General features: G+C 43.5%; 1 protein-coding gene across 4 annotated transcripts; it reads right to left on the reverse strand.

The window, feature by feature from the left end:
* Window positions 1-2,045: 2,045 nt before the first annotated feature.
* Window positions 2,046-11,644, reverse strand: LOC101870903 (glutathione S-transferase). Of its 4 annotated transcripts, none has more exons than XM_005153205.4 (7): window positions 11,587-11,644; window positions 7,011-7,117; window positions 5,891-5,942; window positions 5,517-5,649; window positions 4,278-4,419; window positions 3,284-3,415; window positions 2,046-2,534 (listed from the first exon to the last, which is right to left on the reverse strand). In XM_005153205.4, exons 2-7 carry the CDS (start codon window positions 7,095-7,097, stop codon window positions 2,412-2,414), a joined length of 669 nt encoding a protein of 222 aa, XP_005153262.2. In that variant the 5' UTR covers window positions 7,098-7,117; window positions 11,587-11,644; the 3' UTR covers window positions 2,046-2,411. The 4 variants fall into 4 exon arrangements, with proteins under 4 accessions (XP_005153262.2, XP_030908501.2, XP_033916495.1 ...); XM_031052641.2 differs by lacking the exon at window positions 11,587-11,644 and adding an exon at window positions 10,188-10,320; XM_034060604.1 differs by lacking the exon at window positions 11,587-11,644 and adding an exon at window positions 10,078-10,167.
* Between the last annotated feature and the right edge of the window lie 6,260 nt (window positions 11,645-17,904).

The raw sequence follows: 17,904 nt of genomic DNA on the forward strand, positions 1-17,904 counted from the left end.
ATGGATAGAAGAGTCTTATTGTAACACCCCCCACCCATCTCTGAGACAATGGTCGGTGGAGTCCCATTTTAATTCCTCAGACCAATCTTTGAGACAGTGGACCGGAGAGTCTGATTTTAGATCAGTCTCTCACAGTGATCTGCTTTATACTCAGTATGGTTTAAAACATAGCATGCTGTAAATTTCCACTTGCATGAACCATGGCTGAGGAAGGATCACCTTTATGCACAAACAGGATCTAAACTCACTCTCAGTACTCTAACACATTTGCTGTTTGTGGTCGTACACAGATTATCTTGCTGAAGCCCTCCCCATACACAATGGAGACTATTTAGACATAAACTCTTCACAGACTGAAGTTGCTTTGGCTTGCAAAGAATTAAATACTGGGTCTCGAAGCTTAGCTAAGGCTGACTTCTGGTGCACAGGAATGTGTGGCCAGTTCATTAGGAGACTAAATATGGGTAAGTACACTGTTCAAAACAGACATTTTCATTTCATTTCTTTTGTACAGAGCTTGCTTATAAAGACTATCAAATATCAGATCTTAATGCTGCACAAATCCGCCAGCGGAATACCAACTTACTGTTCTAGGCAGGAGCTCAGATGGTGACAAGGAGCAGCTCAGATGTCTAAGTAAATCCAAGCCCAACTGTAATCCAGAAGATTTTGCTGAAATCCCCAAGTAGCTCAAACAAGTAGCCTTTTTGGCAAGTCCCTATGGGACTGAGGACACACAAAATGCAAAGGCAATGTCCCACACCAGTCTCTGTTGGTGGTTCAGCAATCACAATGCTTTTCTGGAACTTAAGTACTATGGTGGGCATGGCAAACCACTGCTTCCAGCTACCTAGAATGTGATATTATAAAACTCAGCTGATATCAGCAGTCCCTATCTGATCGAGGCATTTCCAGTTTGTACCTCTGAGACGCAGTGTCTCTTATGCCCAAGCAGGAAAAGGAGTTAACTTTGCTGGCAGTTAAAATTCTATATGTACAGTGAATGAATGTTTTCACTGCCTCATCAGTTCAAGTCCTATGAAGAAAAACAACTAACCTCAAGGAAGAAGAATAGTTTGTGGTACTGTGTCCTGGGTTCAGCAGTAGCAGTCATTTTTTCTCCTTCTTGGTAGCTGGTGCAGCACTGTGTTTTGACTTTCAGCCTGGGAACAGTGCTGATAGCACCTACACTTTTAGTCACTGCTCAAATGTTTACTCTGGCCAGGGACATTCTGAGCCTCATGCTCTGCCACGGGGGTGGGGAAGCCCGGAGGAAGCAGAGACAGGACACCTGACCCAAGTTAGCCAAAGAGGTATTCCATACCACAGCACGTCATGCCCAGGATATAACCAAGAGTTACCTGGAAGGGCCGGTGCTTGTGGGGTTGGAGGAGGTATCGGTTGGTGCTCGGTTGAGCAGGGTGGGGTGAGTGATCGCTCGGTGGGTGGTGAGGTGGTGTATTCTCTTCACTTGTTATTTCCTTTATCATTATTGTTGGTGGTAGCAGTGGTGATTTGTGTTATACCTTAGTTATTAAACTTTTCTTATCTCAACCCATGGGAGCTACATCCTTTTGATTCATCTCTCCAGCTCTCCAGGAGTTAGCGGGGAGGGGGTGGGTGGGGAAGAGGGGGTAGTCAGTGGACAGGCTGTGAGGCTGGGTTTAAACCACAACATACTGTTTATAAATGAAACAGTGATGGTTCCCATGAAATCAGGATCAACCATCTGAAGCCATAGTGAATGTTTTAAGCACTGAGGAAATAAAACTCTTTTACTGAAAAGGCAAGCAGACAGTGCAGTTCTCTTTACAGCTACCTGGGAAGTGTTTGGAGAAGTTAAAATGTTGCCAAAAAACCCATCAAGTGGCATCTCCTCCCTGTGACCATCCAGCCAAGCAGCAAAAAGAACACCAAGAGAACATGTGCTTCCAGTAGATGAAAACCACATTGGGCTAATTAAACACAAGTACTTTGATATTTCAGTGAACAAAGGGCTTCCAAGAGCTTATGTGGGGATTAAACAAATTTCTTAATTTTCCCCATAAATTTACAAAGATCATTAGTATTTTTTTATTTATTTGATGAAGGGCAGGGGGAGGGGAGTCTTTCTGCAGTATTCTGGAACCTGTAGCTGAAACATTTTACCCTTCCAGGCACATACTGGCATCAAAGAAACATAAAGTATCAGCTTACTTTTTCTCATGCAACTGCTCCACAAAATACTATTTTCTGGATTCAACCTATACAAATGTGACTTTTTCTGTAGCTTAAAAGTGTATTTTGTTTCCATGATTAGGACATCACTGGCTATATGATGCAAACTACAGAATGCATCTATACAATTTCCACTTAATAAGGCACAGCTCTGGTAATCTACTACAATTACATTATTTTAAGCAGCCACACGGTTAGATACCATATATCTTCTTCACAATGGCAACAGTTTTCTCATCCATTGGTGGCTTCCTCTGGCTGCCGGGCTGTAAGAATTTTTTGATTGTTGGAATGTTGCTTGTTCTTCCTTTAAAAGCCTGTAAAAAGCAGCAGTAAAGCCAATGAGAGTGAGGAAATTGTAATTCCATCCCTGATAGCTTAAAAATCAGGGAACTTGGACTTTTACTTCTCAGACATGGTTATTAAACACAAAAGGTAGTAGCCCTTACAGCCAGCTCAGCACTCAGCATTTTCCTTTGGGAAAAATAATAAAGGGCAAAAATACACCTACAACATACTAGTCGCCTTCAAAAATGCAGGTGCGAGTATTCTGATCTGCAGCGCTGGTGCTACAAAGTTTACCTTAGTTTCCCAAATGGGGATGTGAAAAAAACAATATTCAAGAGTTAAGATTCATTCACAGTGCAAAGCACCACAAAACACAAAATATAAGAAACTTAACAGCTCTTGTATATAATTACTTGAGAACATAATTTTGCTAGCAAAAAGGACAAGAACTGCAGACACAAAAGGCTGCAGATTTCCCCTCCCGATGCTCACTGCTATGTTTGAAGGCATGGAAGGAGCAGTTACAGGACCAAACTGGTAGTATTAGTAAGTGAATTCCTGCCAGCTGAGAGCAGCTCAGGGAAACCAAGCTGGAGAAAGGAGAGCCCATAGGAGGCAACACAGTGTGCCTGTGGTCAGATTACTGTTGTCAAGAGAAATAGACAGAGAACTATCAGTAACATGGTACAGTGGTTCAAAAGATTTAAACATCAATTAGCTTCTAAAACTGGACAGTGAAATTTGTCATATTCCAGATTGAGACTCGATGATTACTAACCTGTAGCAGAGGAAATGCAGACAGTATATCAGGCTTACATTCTTCTACCATTAAAATGGCTTCCAGCAGATTGATGTCTGCCCAGCTTAATTTGTTGCCAACAAGATAATCCTGGCCATGGTCTTTTAAGACCTTCAAAATACAAACAAGTTTAAAAAGTCTACAGGAGGTAACAATTTTGTCAAGATATTCATCACAGATGGATTTCTACAAAAACACACTAGAGCAAATCCGTGCAAGAACCTATAACCTTAGAAAGTGATATTCTTACAACAAAAACTTAAATCAGAACTCATGTTTCAGTGTGTGTGGACCTGTTACTTACTCTAACCTACTGCAGCAGGTAGCTGTAACAAATCCAGTACTAGAAGAAGACTTAATTCACCCAAAAGAAACAGGACTAAAGTACCTGGAAGAGGTAGCCAGGAGAGTTTACCTGTAGGATATTTCAATTTAATTTTTTTTTAAGTCAAGTGAATTCCCATCTGTTTGAACAAATCTGAGTTTGATGATTATAGTTTGAAATAGGTCAGGAGTGAAAGAACAGCCTTTCCACCCTTCGCCCTGCATGGAAGGACTCTTTCACGGCAAACTACTGATGCAAGAATCACAGCGTGCCAAAGCCACCAACTGCTGTAACAAACAAGTTGTGGTGAACATTACATGAACAAGAGAAGGAAACATTTCAGAAAGGAAACATTAGCTACTCTAATGCTACACTTAAACTTAACTATAAAATGCTTGCTAAAACTAGAACATCAGTATGTAACTTCGGAAGCCAATTCTTTCTCCAGTCCTGATTTTCCCTAGTAAAATCTGACAATTTTACTACTTACACCTCCATGCTCAATACTGACTCCATCATACAGTTCCATAGCTACACTGTCACTTTCCCATCTGAAATGGAGGTGTGTGGTGACAGGGGAATGGAGTCAGGGGGGAACCTGTTCCCCACTTTACTGCCTTTGTGGACTACTGGTGTTTTAGCACTTACCTTTTCATAAACAGGAAAGTATCTGGTTGTAGCTCGTTCAATGATTAAGGCAAGATTCTTTTCTTTCGTTTCAGCTGGTTGAAATGGGAGAGGCATAATCATGTCCATCAGGTCTTTTGTTCCCTCCACATACATATCAATCCTGAAAACAAAAATATTTCATATTTCTCATTTTACCATTTTGTTTTTATTGTTTTCCTGAAAGACAGTGCTGAAGCAATCACCAAGTAGAATGCTTATTAGTGAACGTAACAGAAGACACTTGTTTGCTTTCTTGTTCTTCCACTTGGATTCCAGGTCCATTTGTTTGTCAAAGCACAGATCTCTACAAACAGGCTCACAGTTTGTGCAACAAGCAAGGTATATGTCAGAGCTTGCAACTGAGGTATTTCAAGTGAAGTTCACACTGTTCCTTGTTGACAATCTGTTCATCTGTGTCATGGGACAAAAGACCACGTATATAAGCCACACTAGAGAAAAAAGATAAAAACCAGCTCTGAGGTCTAATCATGGAAGGATCCCAGTTACCAAATGCCAGTTCAGACATGTCAGTCCATAATAATCCCCAGAGTCTCTGGTGTTGCACCTCCACTGTTGCAGAAGAAGCCCTTTACAGTAAGTGGCAGTCAGGTTAGGCAGTCTTTCATTACTGTTGTTTGGTTTACAAAATAAGGATTTTTGCTTTTGCATTAGCCCTTTAATTATCATAATGGAAAATAGCCACAACTTACAAAGCAAAGTAATACTAGGAAACTACTGGTTTAACTTTCAGTAGCTTAAGCCACTGAACATGTCATTTTTAAGATCAGATTGAAGGATTCTTCACATTTAAAAAAAAGGAAATTAGAACAATTAAAGACACTTCATTTTTTGCAGGCAGCTGTGGGTTTTTTCTACTGTTTTCTCAGTTAAAGAGGAAAAAAATACCCCAAACCACCTAAGGTAATTAGCCTTTATTGTTGTATAAAGGTCTTGCAGTTGCCCAGGAACTTAATGCACTTCTGGTCTCTGTGAAATCAAATGAGCCTGAAGGCAACTGCGACATTCTCACCATGTTGACAATTAACAATCATTTTTCAATCACAAAGTTCATTTACCCAGTCCCTGGATCTGAGGAGGCAAAGCACGAGCAGATGTACAGGCATCTTTACATGCAGGTATTTCAAAGCAATATTCTTCTCACAAATATTAAAAATTATGGCACAGTATTAGCAAGGTTAGTATGCACTGTTACTCTACCAGGCTCTCTCCTTCAGGTCTTTTCCATAGAGGTTGTACTTCCCAGCTATGTAGCTGGCAATGGCTCTTGTTTGCACCATCTTCATCCCATCGATCTCCACCATGGGCACTTGCTGAAATAGCAGGTATCCATCTTGGGAAGACAAGGAAGCAAACTATTCACTACTATGCTGAATCTGAGAGAGACACAGTAATACATCAAGACATTTCCAATTCTGAGGCATGAATGCATCCGCAAGCAAACAGGTCTCCCATCTCTTCTTTTTACAGGTTACATTGTACTGGAGAAGTTACACAAATATCACCTGTTATGCCTCTGTTACCTTTGTTACATTGGTGTGAGTTTATGCTTAGGGTACCATTTATAGACTCACCATTGCGTAATTTTTCTAGGTCTTCCTTCTTTTCTATGAATTGTTCCTCAAACTGAAAAACAATGATAAAAAACAACAGTATGTCACAAAAAACATGGAAAAGTGGAAGGAAGTCTGGAAGATAAATACATCTCTCCACACTCTTCCCCATACTTGTCATGACTGCATTGACCCCTACTCCTTCATCTCTCTTCCAGCAAATAATCCAGGATGATAAGTGTCCCCAAGCCCATAGCAATGTACAATGCTTTACACTTCACAAACGCTCCCTGGTTATGAAGACCAGTCTACTTGCCTGCACAAGCAATTAATAGAGAACAAATCATTCACTTAAAAGCAGCTGATACAACAGGAAATACTGATATTTCTTAATAAGTTATGCCTGTTACACACCATTTATGTCCCTCTTTACACCTCCTGGCATATTTATTTTCTTTTTAATGAGGGCAAGATCTTTGTTTCCTCAGCAATTGTTCTCTGCAGCTTCTCCGTCTCCAATGTTCACAAGTGAGAACCATTAATATCCCCCCCCCTTTTATTTCCAACAGAGTATAAAGAGTTTCTGAGAAAACATTTTGAAAGCAGCATATTCAAACAAAAACTGAATGTAGAAATTAGGACTCCTTAGGATGGTTTTCCCCTGATGTGAATATGGGTATCTCCCTACTGCCTTCAAGGCAGATCTGCTGATTTATCTGATGACTTGGGTCCTAACCAAAGGAATGACAAGCACTTTGGAGATAATGTTCTAAAGGTTTTCATGTGGTAGCCATGGTCTTTCAGTACAGAATAATCATGAGACACAGGGAAGTAATGAACATTCAAAAAAAAGAGATACACAGCTGTGGTGTGCAGCAACAGTTTAAGATCTCAGCTTAAAGTACATTTCAAAAACTATACTTAACAAATATCTTTGTATGTTAAAACTCTTTTACTGTGCAACTAATTGGTCATGAAATACATTAAATACAACAGAAGAGAGCGTATCACTGACTCTAAGCATTCTGCATCACAATATGTGATGAGTGTAACTCTAAACACAGATGTAATTGGGAATCCTTTCCAAAGGGTATATTTAAATCACAGAATAATCTGATCACTTTATAAAAAAGGTACACACCTCAACACCAGCTGCTGCTAACAGCCATCGGATTGACTCCATCTTCCCCCTTGCATTGGAATAGTGCAGCTTGGGCTTCCCTGCCATGATCTCAGACTTCTTTCTTCCTGACAAATTCAAGAGAAAGATCTTATAGAGAAGGAAATATTTTTTAAATAAGCATTTTAAATCTTCCACTCCAAACTACTCAATACAGTTGGATGAAAGTCAGGGTAAAAGGGCAATCAAGGCCTTTATACTTGATGCAACCAAGTTTCCTGTGGGTTAGTGTAGAAAAAGACGAAGTACACATACCAGAACATGCAACAATTCAAAAGAGAATGAGAGAATGTAATAAGCACCTAAATTCATAGATATATGTTGAAATCATACACATATCTTTAAAAATACAAACATAGCTGCAAGAGCTCTACAGCCAAAGCAGAACTGCAATGTAATCCTGAATAAACACATTTTTTGCCTTGTACTGATACAGTCTCTTCAGTACGTGTTTGGTTTTGTCAGAGCACTCACGGCATACCGGTCTTGAAAATGTGCCGTGTCACATGAATCGCTTCACCAGAACATCAACCCAGAGGCAACAGCGTTACTTGCCCTTTTCACATGATGACAGTTCAGAGCTCTGTGCTCCTGTGCCTGTACAAATATGCACTTATAACGGCAATATATATTCCAGAATATATTTCACCAGGCCTACTGACTTCCATATGTACCTAGCTCTGTTTTGACCACTAGCCAAATCACAATATATGCATTAGAGATAACCTGCACTGTCTTAACACCCATTCCAATTTCACGAACAACAGTTAAACTGTAACAGGGATTTATATCCTCTTTGCCCTAAAAACATAGCTTTCCAATCAAATCCAAACAAATGGGTCAATGCCCCCAGCAGCAGGGAACTGAAGTCAGCGCACCAGATGATGGCACTGGGATGAAACACTTTGCTCTTTCAAATTTCACTTATCAATGCAGTCACATGCCATAGTATGAACTCAGCAGCTGATGCGAGCTTGCCCGGTGCTGGAAACAAAGCTGCCACTGTACTCTTATTACTAATGGATCCCAGGAGAATGAAGCAGGTTTAACAGAAGACAGTGTGACAGAGTGATTCATCACTAAGCAAAGGTTTCATCTGTGTACAGGCAGGCTTATTTATTCTTGGATAGACTTCACAGTTTGTAATTTAGCCATAAAGTGGAAACTTTGGCCATAATTCCAGTCAATGAAGAGGACCAAACAGGACAACAGTGAAAGGGGAGACCGCATCCATGGCCTTCTCCACTTAAGTCGCTTGTGTAGGGTTGTATCTTCAATAGGCCCTATAGCAAACGGCCATTGTTCTACTCAGGGCTGAACTCACAGAAGAAACCTGGTGCCCCCATCCAAAAAAACGGGTCTGCAAAACCCCTGCCGCACATCCACCTAGCCCTGGCAATGCCTGTATCCCAGACACCTCAGTCTCTTGCAACAAAGTTCCCCTGACACATAAATATGTGCTCAATAATAAAGACTTGATTATGTCTTGATGCTTTTGACTTGGCATCTAGTCTACAGCTGCTGGATGTCTACATAGATTCCTGTCTACCCCAAGAGCAACAGGGTGCATAGATAAGGCATTTAGAGAACCGCCGCATCACAACCACCTTTACCAGGCCCCACATACAGAAGAGCATCACCTACACTCCATTTCTAGTTCCCGTGTCTCTGAGTTACATTATACCAAGTGAAAGTGCTCTCAATCTTTCATACTTGAAGAAAATCTTCATTCCCTGGTGCTCAGCAAGTAGATGCCAGCCTCAACTCCGCTCCAGTGAGAGAAGTGCATCGGGGCACTCACAGACTGGACAAGCACTCTAACCTTCAGCACATGGGATCAAGGCTGGGAAACAACCTACAGTTACAGACTAGCGTAAGCAGAAAGAGCAAGCTTCCCTAACCTCTCTCCAAAGCAGAGGTAGAGCTGATAAAAATCAGCCCAGACAGAGCGCTGCTGGCCCATGTCACCTCAGTGCTCCACTGCAATCACCTGCGGAAGCCAAAGTGCAGAGCAAGGGTCAGTGGGAAAAAGCCCAGGTACCAACATAACCTGCACTTGTTCATCACAGTTCCTTGTGGGGATTGGCCAAGGGTTGAGGCTTTCTGTGCTGGCAGGAAAAAGTTTACATTTTTCTGGAACTGTACTGCTTCAGGACTGACCTTGCGGCTTAGACTGAACACTCACACACCGTTGCAAAGTACTTTGGCCACTCTGTTCCTGCTCCGCAACAACTATCTCTTTGTAGAGCGGTGAGTCATGAAAGAGTGGTAATGTTGGTAAATTGCCTTTCTTGAATAGCAATAATTGACCTGAAAACAAATCACAAACTTTCTCGATGTGCTAGTGCATCGGGATCTTCCCTGGACCTCCACCAGGGCAGTGACAGCTACTGCTGCAATCTGTTGTTTTAAAAATCAGCCTGTTTTGTCCAAAACAATTCAGGCAGCAGCCCTCCAGGAAGAAACAAGCGAATCTAACAGCAATCCCATAATCTGCTACAAGACCTTAACCTTGCTTCCTAATTGGATGTGGATCCCAAAGCAGTTCTCTGCTTTGTTCCTCACACACCCCTCACACAGGGCTGCTCAAGCACAAGGACCTCCCAGCACAGGCCCCATGCACACCCACAAAGCGCCCCCACGCACACCCTCCCTGCCCTGCCTGGGTCCCTGCAGCAGCTCACCCTGAACTACAAACCGCTCTGACACGAGCCTTGCCTTTCGTCCTCCCGGCAAAGGGCACCGGCTAGCCGCCCTCCGCCCCGCACGGTGGCCTGGAGAAAGCTGGCAGCCATGCCCAATGCAGCCCAGCCCGACCCTCCGTACCCAGCCGGACAAGCACCGCGCACCCGCCGGTGTCCCCTCCTGCTGGCGGCGGGACACCGCTCTAGCCGGGAACCCGCCGCCATAGAGCCTCGCGTCGCAGCACACCTCACACCCTCTCCCGGGCCGGTACCGGTCCCCCTCCACCCCCCTCACTCCAGCCTACCGGTCAAGCCACGAAACTCCCCAGGACCGCCACCCGTACCCTGCGCACAGACCGCACCACCGGCAGAGCGAGCTGCCCAGACAGACCCGCAGGGACCGTCCTCTCCGCCTCGCCGCCCCTCCCCTCCGCGATCGCACTGGCCGGCCGACCTCCTGCCCGCCCTCGCTCTCAGCCGTGGCGTGTGAGCCGCACGGGGCTAGCGGGGCCTGGCTTTCCGCCGGTAAACAGCGTCCCTGAGCCCTGCGAGCGCGGCTGGGGAAAGAAGAGTTGCCGCGGCCTTGTCCTGAAGTCTTGCGAAGCCACTCTTCGCAGAGGGCCGGGTCCGAGGTCGGCCGCATGCCACGGCTGCGCCCCAGAGGGACACGGCCCCTGGCGCAGATGGAAGGCTCCGATGGCCCGAGGCGGCAGTGGGGTTCCCAGAGGTGGCGTGGCCGGGGGAGAGGCCTAGGCCGCAGTCCTTGCGTGAGGACACCCCACTGCCCGTGTGCTAGGGGCTCTGGCTCTGCGAGGCCGAAGGCTGGGTCTATTCGCAGGCTCCCAAAGGCTTGGCTGTGCAGGGGAGCTCGCAGAGAGCCGGCAGCCACGGCTAAGCTTCCCAGCTCGGGTTTCTGACTGCTCAGCAGCTGGGTGCACTGCCTGAGGTGGGATGGAAAGGGCTCTTGTAGCAACTCGGGTGCGTGCTCTGCTGCAGGAAAACTGTGTGTTTTTCCATTCCTGATGGTAAAAACTGGTTCCACACAGTGCATTTAGTATAAAGAAACTACCTGGGTTAGCAAGAGTTTCAGTGTGCTGAGTTTGCTCAGCATAAAACTGCCAGTATCAGAGTGCTGGTTGGGTTTAGGGCACTGGCTGTTGCATTTACAAACTTGGTTGATTTGGTGTTTAAATAACATGCATATTTATGTATATTATTATTCGTAATATTACCAACTTTCTATTCTCTCAGTAGCAGAGTTTAAGTGATTCTAATGTAGAGCTTACATTTAACTGAGTTGTATATATTCACATAAGCCAACATGAAGTCCTATGTCTCAAGGTCTTACTAACCTCTGACACCTTTTGACTCTTCCTTCCTGAAACAGTAAATTCTACAGTTGACAATTAGTGACAAGTATTCATTCCCCAGTCAAGTCTGTGAAGTGCTTTTAGCTGCTACAATAGACCTTTTGGTAAAAGAAATATTGGTGAACCTACAGTACATGGGTTTAAATGCCTGCTGACAGAACAGAGGGTACCAGTTCTGCTGGAATTTAAAAGCAACAACAGTTTGTAGACAGGCTGTCATGCCCCCAGTCAGCTAAAAACCCACCATATTCCCCTTGTAAATAACGTATTTTCTGTGAAATAGGAAGAAGGTGAGAGGAATCTCTCCACTTTTGAGATCTACATTTATCTTAAATCTGTACACCTAGGAAGCAGTTGATCAATAATTTAACATAACCACTCACATAACCATGTTAGTAAAGTACAGACAAGTAATCAATAAAACCCATTCACTGACTCAGTTTCAATTACACCAATTGCTTACTCCTATGCAAAAAAGCTTACCTTGTACACAGTAGAGCTCACTCTGAGCTCTCAGCAGCTTTGCCTTGAGATTATATAGTTCTGTAGCCCCTCCTACAAAGGGAATCGCAAACAGTTCTCTTTGGGAGACTCCTATTTCTTAAACAAATGAAAACAATTATGTCTGTTTAGTCACTTCTCACCTATAGGAAATAAATTCCTGACTCATGCTGACAACGTGCAAATGTGAAATTCATGAGAGTCATGGTTATTTGGAACTTCTGTGCCAGCAGAAAACTGTTGCTTCCTATTTTCATTGTTTGACAACCTGCTCCTTCAAATAACCAGAAGAGCTGAAAAGCTCCCCTGATTTAAAAAATGCTGAGATAGCAATAAACAATTGATTTTAATATTTTGTAGTTTGGGTTTTTTTTACTTTTAATAGATTGCAGTTTTATAAAAGTCACATCAACTAATTCAGCTTGAGTCCTACATAAGGTTCCTTCCTTAGTGAAGCAGGATATTCCTTCAGGATATTTTTATTCTGTATTTCATTCCTGGACACAGAAGTGGTTTTTCCTGTGCTCTCAAAAATATTTCCATGGATCTGACTGGGTGAAAATGCACACCAGAGACAACGGTAGGGGACAGTGAATGAAAAGCAGTGTCAGAAGACAAACTGCCCTCTGCACTGCTGACTGAATTCTTCAGATAACTGCATCAACCTTTCATCTTCATGAACTCACTTGCATCATGCTGCTTATCTAATGTGGCTTGTCAATACTGTTGTAGGTATCACTTGTAGGCAAGGTCAACATGCTGTGTAAAATTCTGCTGAATCAGCCTGGATGTAACTGTGAGCTAATATATTCTTCTTGTATTACACAAGGAGGTTGTATGAATTGTAGTCTACCAAACACAAATCTAGTTGTTGCAATACAACTAGGGGTTCTCCTTCAGGTCCTTCCTGTGGGATGTGCTTTGCTGCTCTGTAGCTGAAAATGATCCTTATCCCATCAGTCTCCACCACCAATGTCTTTTAGACCAATGTGTTCCATGCTTGACAATAAAATAGCTTAATTATTTAGAGCTAGAACCACAGGACAAGGCATCAAAATGGTCCCCAAATGGGACACTCAGTACCCTATACATGGAGGGAGTCAGGCTGCACAGAAGGGGGCTCTTCACTCACTGACAGCACATGCTAAAGCCTCCACCTTCTGGTCTGGGGTGTTATTTCTCTCTGTCCGCTTCTTCCATTCAGCCTGAAAGCCTGCAGTGGGACTCAGTCACAGAGTGACACAGAGGCATCCACACCGCTGTGCATATTCCAGAGTGTTTGCTGGCCTCTGGCTGCTGCTGCAGAGAGCAGGGCTCTCTAGCTTGTCCCTTAGGACATCACCCAATCCCCCCAGAGGTGTCACAGAGAGCCCCAGGCGGCTGTGCTAAGCGCAGCAGAAGCTCTCTCCTGGTTTCCCTATGGAGACACGAGCTGCCCACGTTTTGTTTTCTGCTAATATCCAACCAGAAGCAATTTGTTCACATTTTACAACAAAGCAGAACTCTGCATAAGGAAGTTTTATTTGCTTGCTTGAGAAGTAACTGCACTCCCTTGAGGCTTCTGGGAATACTGACTTTTGCTGTTAGCACAGGGGTTTTTTAAGAGTAAAAGGTCAGACTATTCTGCTGGAAAAAGTGTTTCCAGCACTGTTGGACAGATGTGACTTATGACCCAGAATCTAGATAACATGGGAGATTGAAGCCTTCCTTGCCTATACACGTGCACCGAGGTGTGTCTGGTAGTGTTTCCAGATCTGCTTAGTCATGTAACGCAGATACAAAGAAAATTGCAGGGAGGATGACATGTCTACAGTGTTTTTCCTCTAAATTTTGTTTAAATTTCTGAAAGTGGACAAACCTAGCAACAGAAAACACAGCTAGGCATTTTGTAAATATGCATTGAAGCTATAGTGTTTCACATACATTAAGCTGTCAAAAGGTTTTTTTGTTACTGTTCACAAATACTTGACATCCACTGTGTCAGAAGACTGCAAGGGAAGAAAACATGAATTCAAGCATGAAAGTTAATCAGAGTGTAGAGAAACTGGGAAAACTCATCTCACCTGACTTTGTAGACACCTATGTCCAGTCTACCTCTCTAGTCTCCTTTAAGTAGTTCAAAGCTCAAGTCTAAATTCAAGAGAAATCCCTCACCATGCACTTGAACTACAGCTGATATGCAAACCACTCCAAATGATGCTATCTAAACTGAGGCAGTTAAAAGTTTAGATGAAGGCATCTGGTCTCCTAAGAACATCTAGGTTCAGATTGGCCATCCAGGAGTTAAAACTAGGGCAAATGCCAAAGTTGGCCTAATGACTTAGAAGAGAATATTCACCCCAGCTGCAGCCATTGCCTACCAGCTTGTTTCCATTTAGCCTCTTCCTTTAAAACAGTAAGGTACAAGTTTTGGGTTTGGGTTTTTGTTTTTTTCAGATATGATACTGGTTTCTTGACAAAGGATTAAAAAATGTTTTGTGAACTTTCCTCTACATAAAACATATCAAAGTTTTGTTAATTTAGGTTGGAACTGTGTTCAAAATTATGAGCCAATATCTAAACTGTACTTGCAAAGGCACTGGGTGCACACAAAAACTGTTATGCCTTTACTGTATTAATTAGGCAACGATATAGGTGCACCAGTAGACTTTCCCCAAGGCTTGACAGTCATGAGTGGCAGGGCATGTGGGACAGTACGGGTGAGTATCTGGTCCACTGGGCCCCTCCAGTGCTTTGGAAGCATCAGAGATGGAAGGCAGCTTCTATGGAGTCCCCAGCAACAGGTTGCAGAAACCGCTGAAGGAGACGGTGAATTATTTTGAGCATGCTGGGCCCATGATACTTCAGATCATCAGAGATGCAACATAAAGATGGACTCATGAGCGAGGGGTGGACTTTGCAGTGGACACTATTGCCCAGGTTATGCATGAGTGTGAACACTGCACACAGCCTCTAATGCTCTGAAAGACTGTTACAAGAGATGGAGCCTGACATCATGGACCAGATGGACTCAGCAGCATTATAGGGACTGGTCCATGCACTAAAATAAGAGTGCACTGAGATAAGAGTGATGGTATATTGAAAATAGGGGATCTGAGCAGGACATGAATGGTATGGAATAAGGGGTGGATACTGTCCTGGGTTCAGCAGTAGCAGTCATTTTTTCTCCTCGGTAGCTGGTGCAGCACTGTGTTTTGGCTTTCAGCCTGGGAGCAGTGCTGATAGCACCTATGTTTTTAGTTACTGCTCAAATGTTTACTCTGGTCAAGGACTTTCTGAGCCTCATGCTCTGCCAGGGAGGAGGGGAGGACTGGGGGAAGCAGAGACAGGACACCTGACCCAAGTTAGCCAAAGAGGTATTCCATACCACAGCACGTCATGCCCAGGATGTAACCAAGAGTTACCCAGAAGGGCTGGTGCTTGTGGGGTTGGAGGAGGTATCGGTCAGTGCTCGGTTGAGCAGGGTGGGGTGAGTGATCGCTCGGCGGGTGGTGAGGTAGTGTATTCTCTTCACTTGTTGTTTCCTTTATCATTATTATTGGTGGTAGCAGTGGTGATTTGTGTTATACCTTAGTTATTAAACTTTTCTTATCTCAACCCATGGGAGCTACATCCTTTTGATTCATCTCTCCAGCTCTCCAGGAGTTGGCGGGGGGGGGGGGGGTGGGTGGGGAAGAGGGGGTAGTCAGTGGACAGGCTGTGTGGCTGCGTTTAAACCACAACATACTGTTTATAAATGAAACAGTGATGGTTCCCATGAAATCAGGATCAACCATCTGAAGCCATAGTGAATGTTTTAAGCACTGAGGAAATAAAACTCTTTTACTGAAAAGGCAAGCAGCCAGGGCAGTTCTCTTTACAGCTACCTGGGAAGTGTTTGGAGAAGTTAAAATGTTGCCAAAAAACCCCTCAAGTGGCATCTCCTCCCTGTGACCATCCAGCCAAGCAGCAAAAAGAAGACCAAGAGAACATGTGCTTTCAGTGGTTGAAAACCACATTGGGCTAATTAAACACAAGTACTTTGATATTTCAGTGAACAAAGGGCTTCCAAGAGATTATGTGGGGATTAAACAAGTTTCTTAATTTTCCCCATAAACTTACAAAGATCATTGCCATGTAATGGACTCAGAGACCAATATGATCAGACAAAAAGCCATTTATTGCAAAGCATTAACTCCTTATATACTGTTGCTTACACAAACCTACAGTAATTTGGCATATCATGATTGGATAATTGTCTTGAAGACCCTTAGTGACTAACATATAATTGGTTAAGCACAGGTGTGAGAACTCAACCTCGAAAGCTTGCCAACAGTCCACAGTTCTCATCACTCAGTGAATTCCAGCTTCTTCTTGCTTGCTTAAGTTTCCTCGGGCCTCCCATGGCCTTGCTGTATCTTTCAGAGTTATTCAGAGTTCATGTACCAAATATCCATTCTCCTGTGAGAACACTGTCTCCACATCTCCCCCTTTTTAGTTTTACTAAAAGTTTTTTACAATTTGTTGTGTCTGCTCTGTCACTGCTTGACTTGTGTAACATAACAACCCACTACTCTAGGCAGCATTATTTCAGTAAGATTAGTCTGATTTGAAGTCACTTGAACCTTTATAAGATGTGGCATACCAGTGAATCCTACACACCATGTAACAGGATGGAATATTTGGGATTTAACAGATGTGCCCAGTGTACTTGTCCGTTACCCATGGTCACACATAATAGAACAGATATTACAAAGATTTCTGTCATTGCTGTTTCTTTATGTTGTTGAGTTCTGCGGCTTTATACGTTTCTCTGTTGATAGCTGTACACAGCTGGGCCTGCCCTTTTTCTCCTGGATGGCTCTCTGATAACAGCGGAGGCCATCCCTCACATCAAGGTCTGGCATGGCATGTGTCTCCACCACTCTACGCCTGCCTTGTTGCAGCCAGCAGCAGAGCTAAAGGTTCTTCTTGGTGGCAGACACAGAGGCCAACCCAGTCTTGCCCTTGACTGTGGTAGCAGGCATTTGGTCAATCTCAGTCCTTGCACCTTGTCAATGCAGAGTTTCACCTGCTTCATCCAGTAACAAGTCACTACTATGGCAAAGCACACACAGATTTACATTAGCAGAGTATTACAGAGTACATCAGCATGTTGAAGATGCTGATGGCAGTGAGTGACTAACCAAAGAAATTTCTTACAGTGGAGTTCTCCCACCCTCTTAATTTGTTCCATTACCTGCTTTGTAATAGTACCATCATATTAGAATCTTTCTAGCTTTTGCCTTAGCATTTTCTAGCAGCTGCTGCAAATTTGCATGCTCTAACATCTCTTTTACAAGTGATAAATCCATTCAATACAAGGTATTGTTTCTTGTTGGCAACTGGCTAATAAATACAGGTGGTTTTATACACCAAATCACAGCCTCTAATAATAGCTACTTTACAAGCATGCATATTCAAGCTGTTACCCTTCAGTTGCCCCCAAGTGATGTTTTGCAATCATTCGTTTCTCTCTATCTCATTCTGCTTGGGGTTTCATGGTCAGCTCCTGTAGCTGATGCATCGAGTTCTTCCACTCATCTGTCCAGCTCATGGCAAGGCTTGACAAACTTTGCAGGCAGCCGCCATGGACGTGTAGGTAGGAGGACAGAAATATACCCCTTCCTCCAGGTTATCAGTTCTTGAGAAATAGACAGGTTAGAGTGATTCCTTAAAGCAGAAGCATTCTGATGCAAAGGGGATGTGAAGCAGCTGCACAAATAGACTGCACAGTGTTAACAGTCAAAGGGGTTTGCTCCATCATTACACTCCCTCTTTTTTTTTTCTCACACATGCATAATCAAAAGCAATACTTCCTAACCCCTATGGCTCAGACCACACTGTAACATTATAAGGGGGGTTTCCTTGAACCCTTTGTGTTTGATCAGCCTGTCAGTGTCCCAAGAAAGACGAGACCCTTGTGTCCGACCAGCCTGTCTGCATACTGGACAGCCCACTGTATCGGAGGGTGATTCAACTAACCTATTCAGGAACCCATGCTGACAGCGTCACTGAATCAAATCCCTTATGTGCTGTTGATAGTACACTGGCTGGAAAACAAGCTTGAAGCAGTACACAACAAAACTACAGTCACTAATAACAGCCAGAGTGAGTTATCATTACCCTTTCCTTTTTTTTTTTTTTCAAAGTCACTCACCCTGCTTTGCACAGCTGAAACCACCAGCCTATGGGCAGCAGCCTTCTCAGCAGCAGCAACCATAAATACCTACTGCACTTTTGCATTAACCCTTTCTTGCCCGAAATGTTAAAAACTTTTAC

This window comes from Melopsittacus undulatus, chromosome 3 (genome assembly GCF_012275295.1).
Source record: "Melopsittacus undulatus isolate bMelUnd1 chromosome 3, bMelUnd1.mat.Z, whole genome shotgun sequence".
NCBI lineage: Eukaryota > Metazoa > Chordata > Aves > Psittaciformes > Psittaculidae > Melopsittacus > Melopsittacus undulatus.

Excerpts from the sequence above, each read along its gene's own strand:
- LOC101870903 (XM_005153205.4), bottom strand. The coding sequence starts at position 7,097 with ATGGCAGGGAAGCCCAAGCTGCACTATTCCAATGCAAGGGGGAAGATG. Across the intron at positions 5,943-7,010 it reads TAGCAGCAGCTGGTGTTGAG|TTTGAGGAACAATTCATAGA; the intron begins GTGTGTACCTTT and ends ATTGTTTTTCAG. Across the intron at positions 5,650-5,890 it reads CCTAGAAAAATTACGCAATG|ATGGATACCTGCTATTTCAG; the intron begins GTGAGTCTATAA and ends TGTCTTCCCAAG.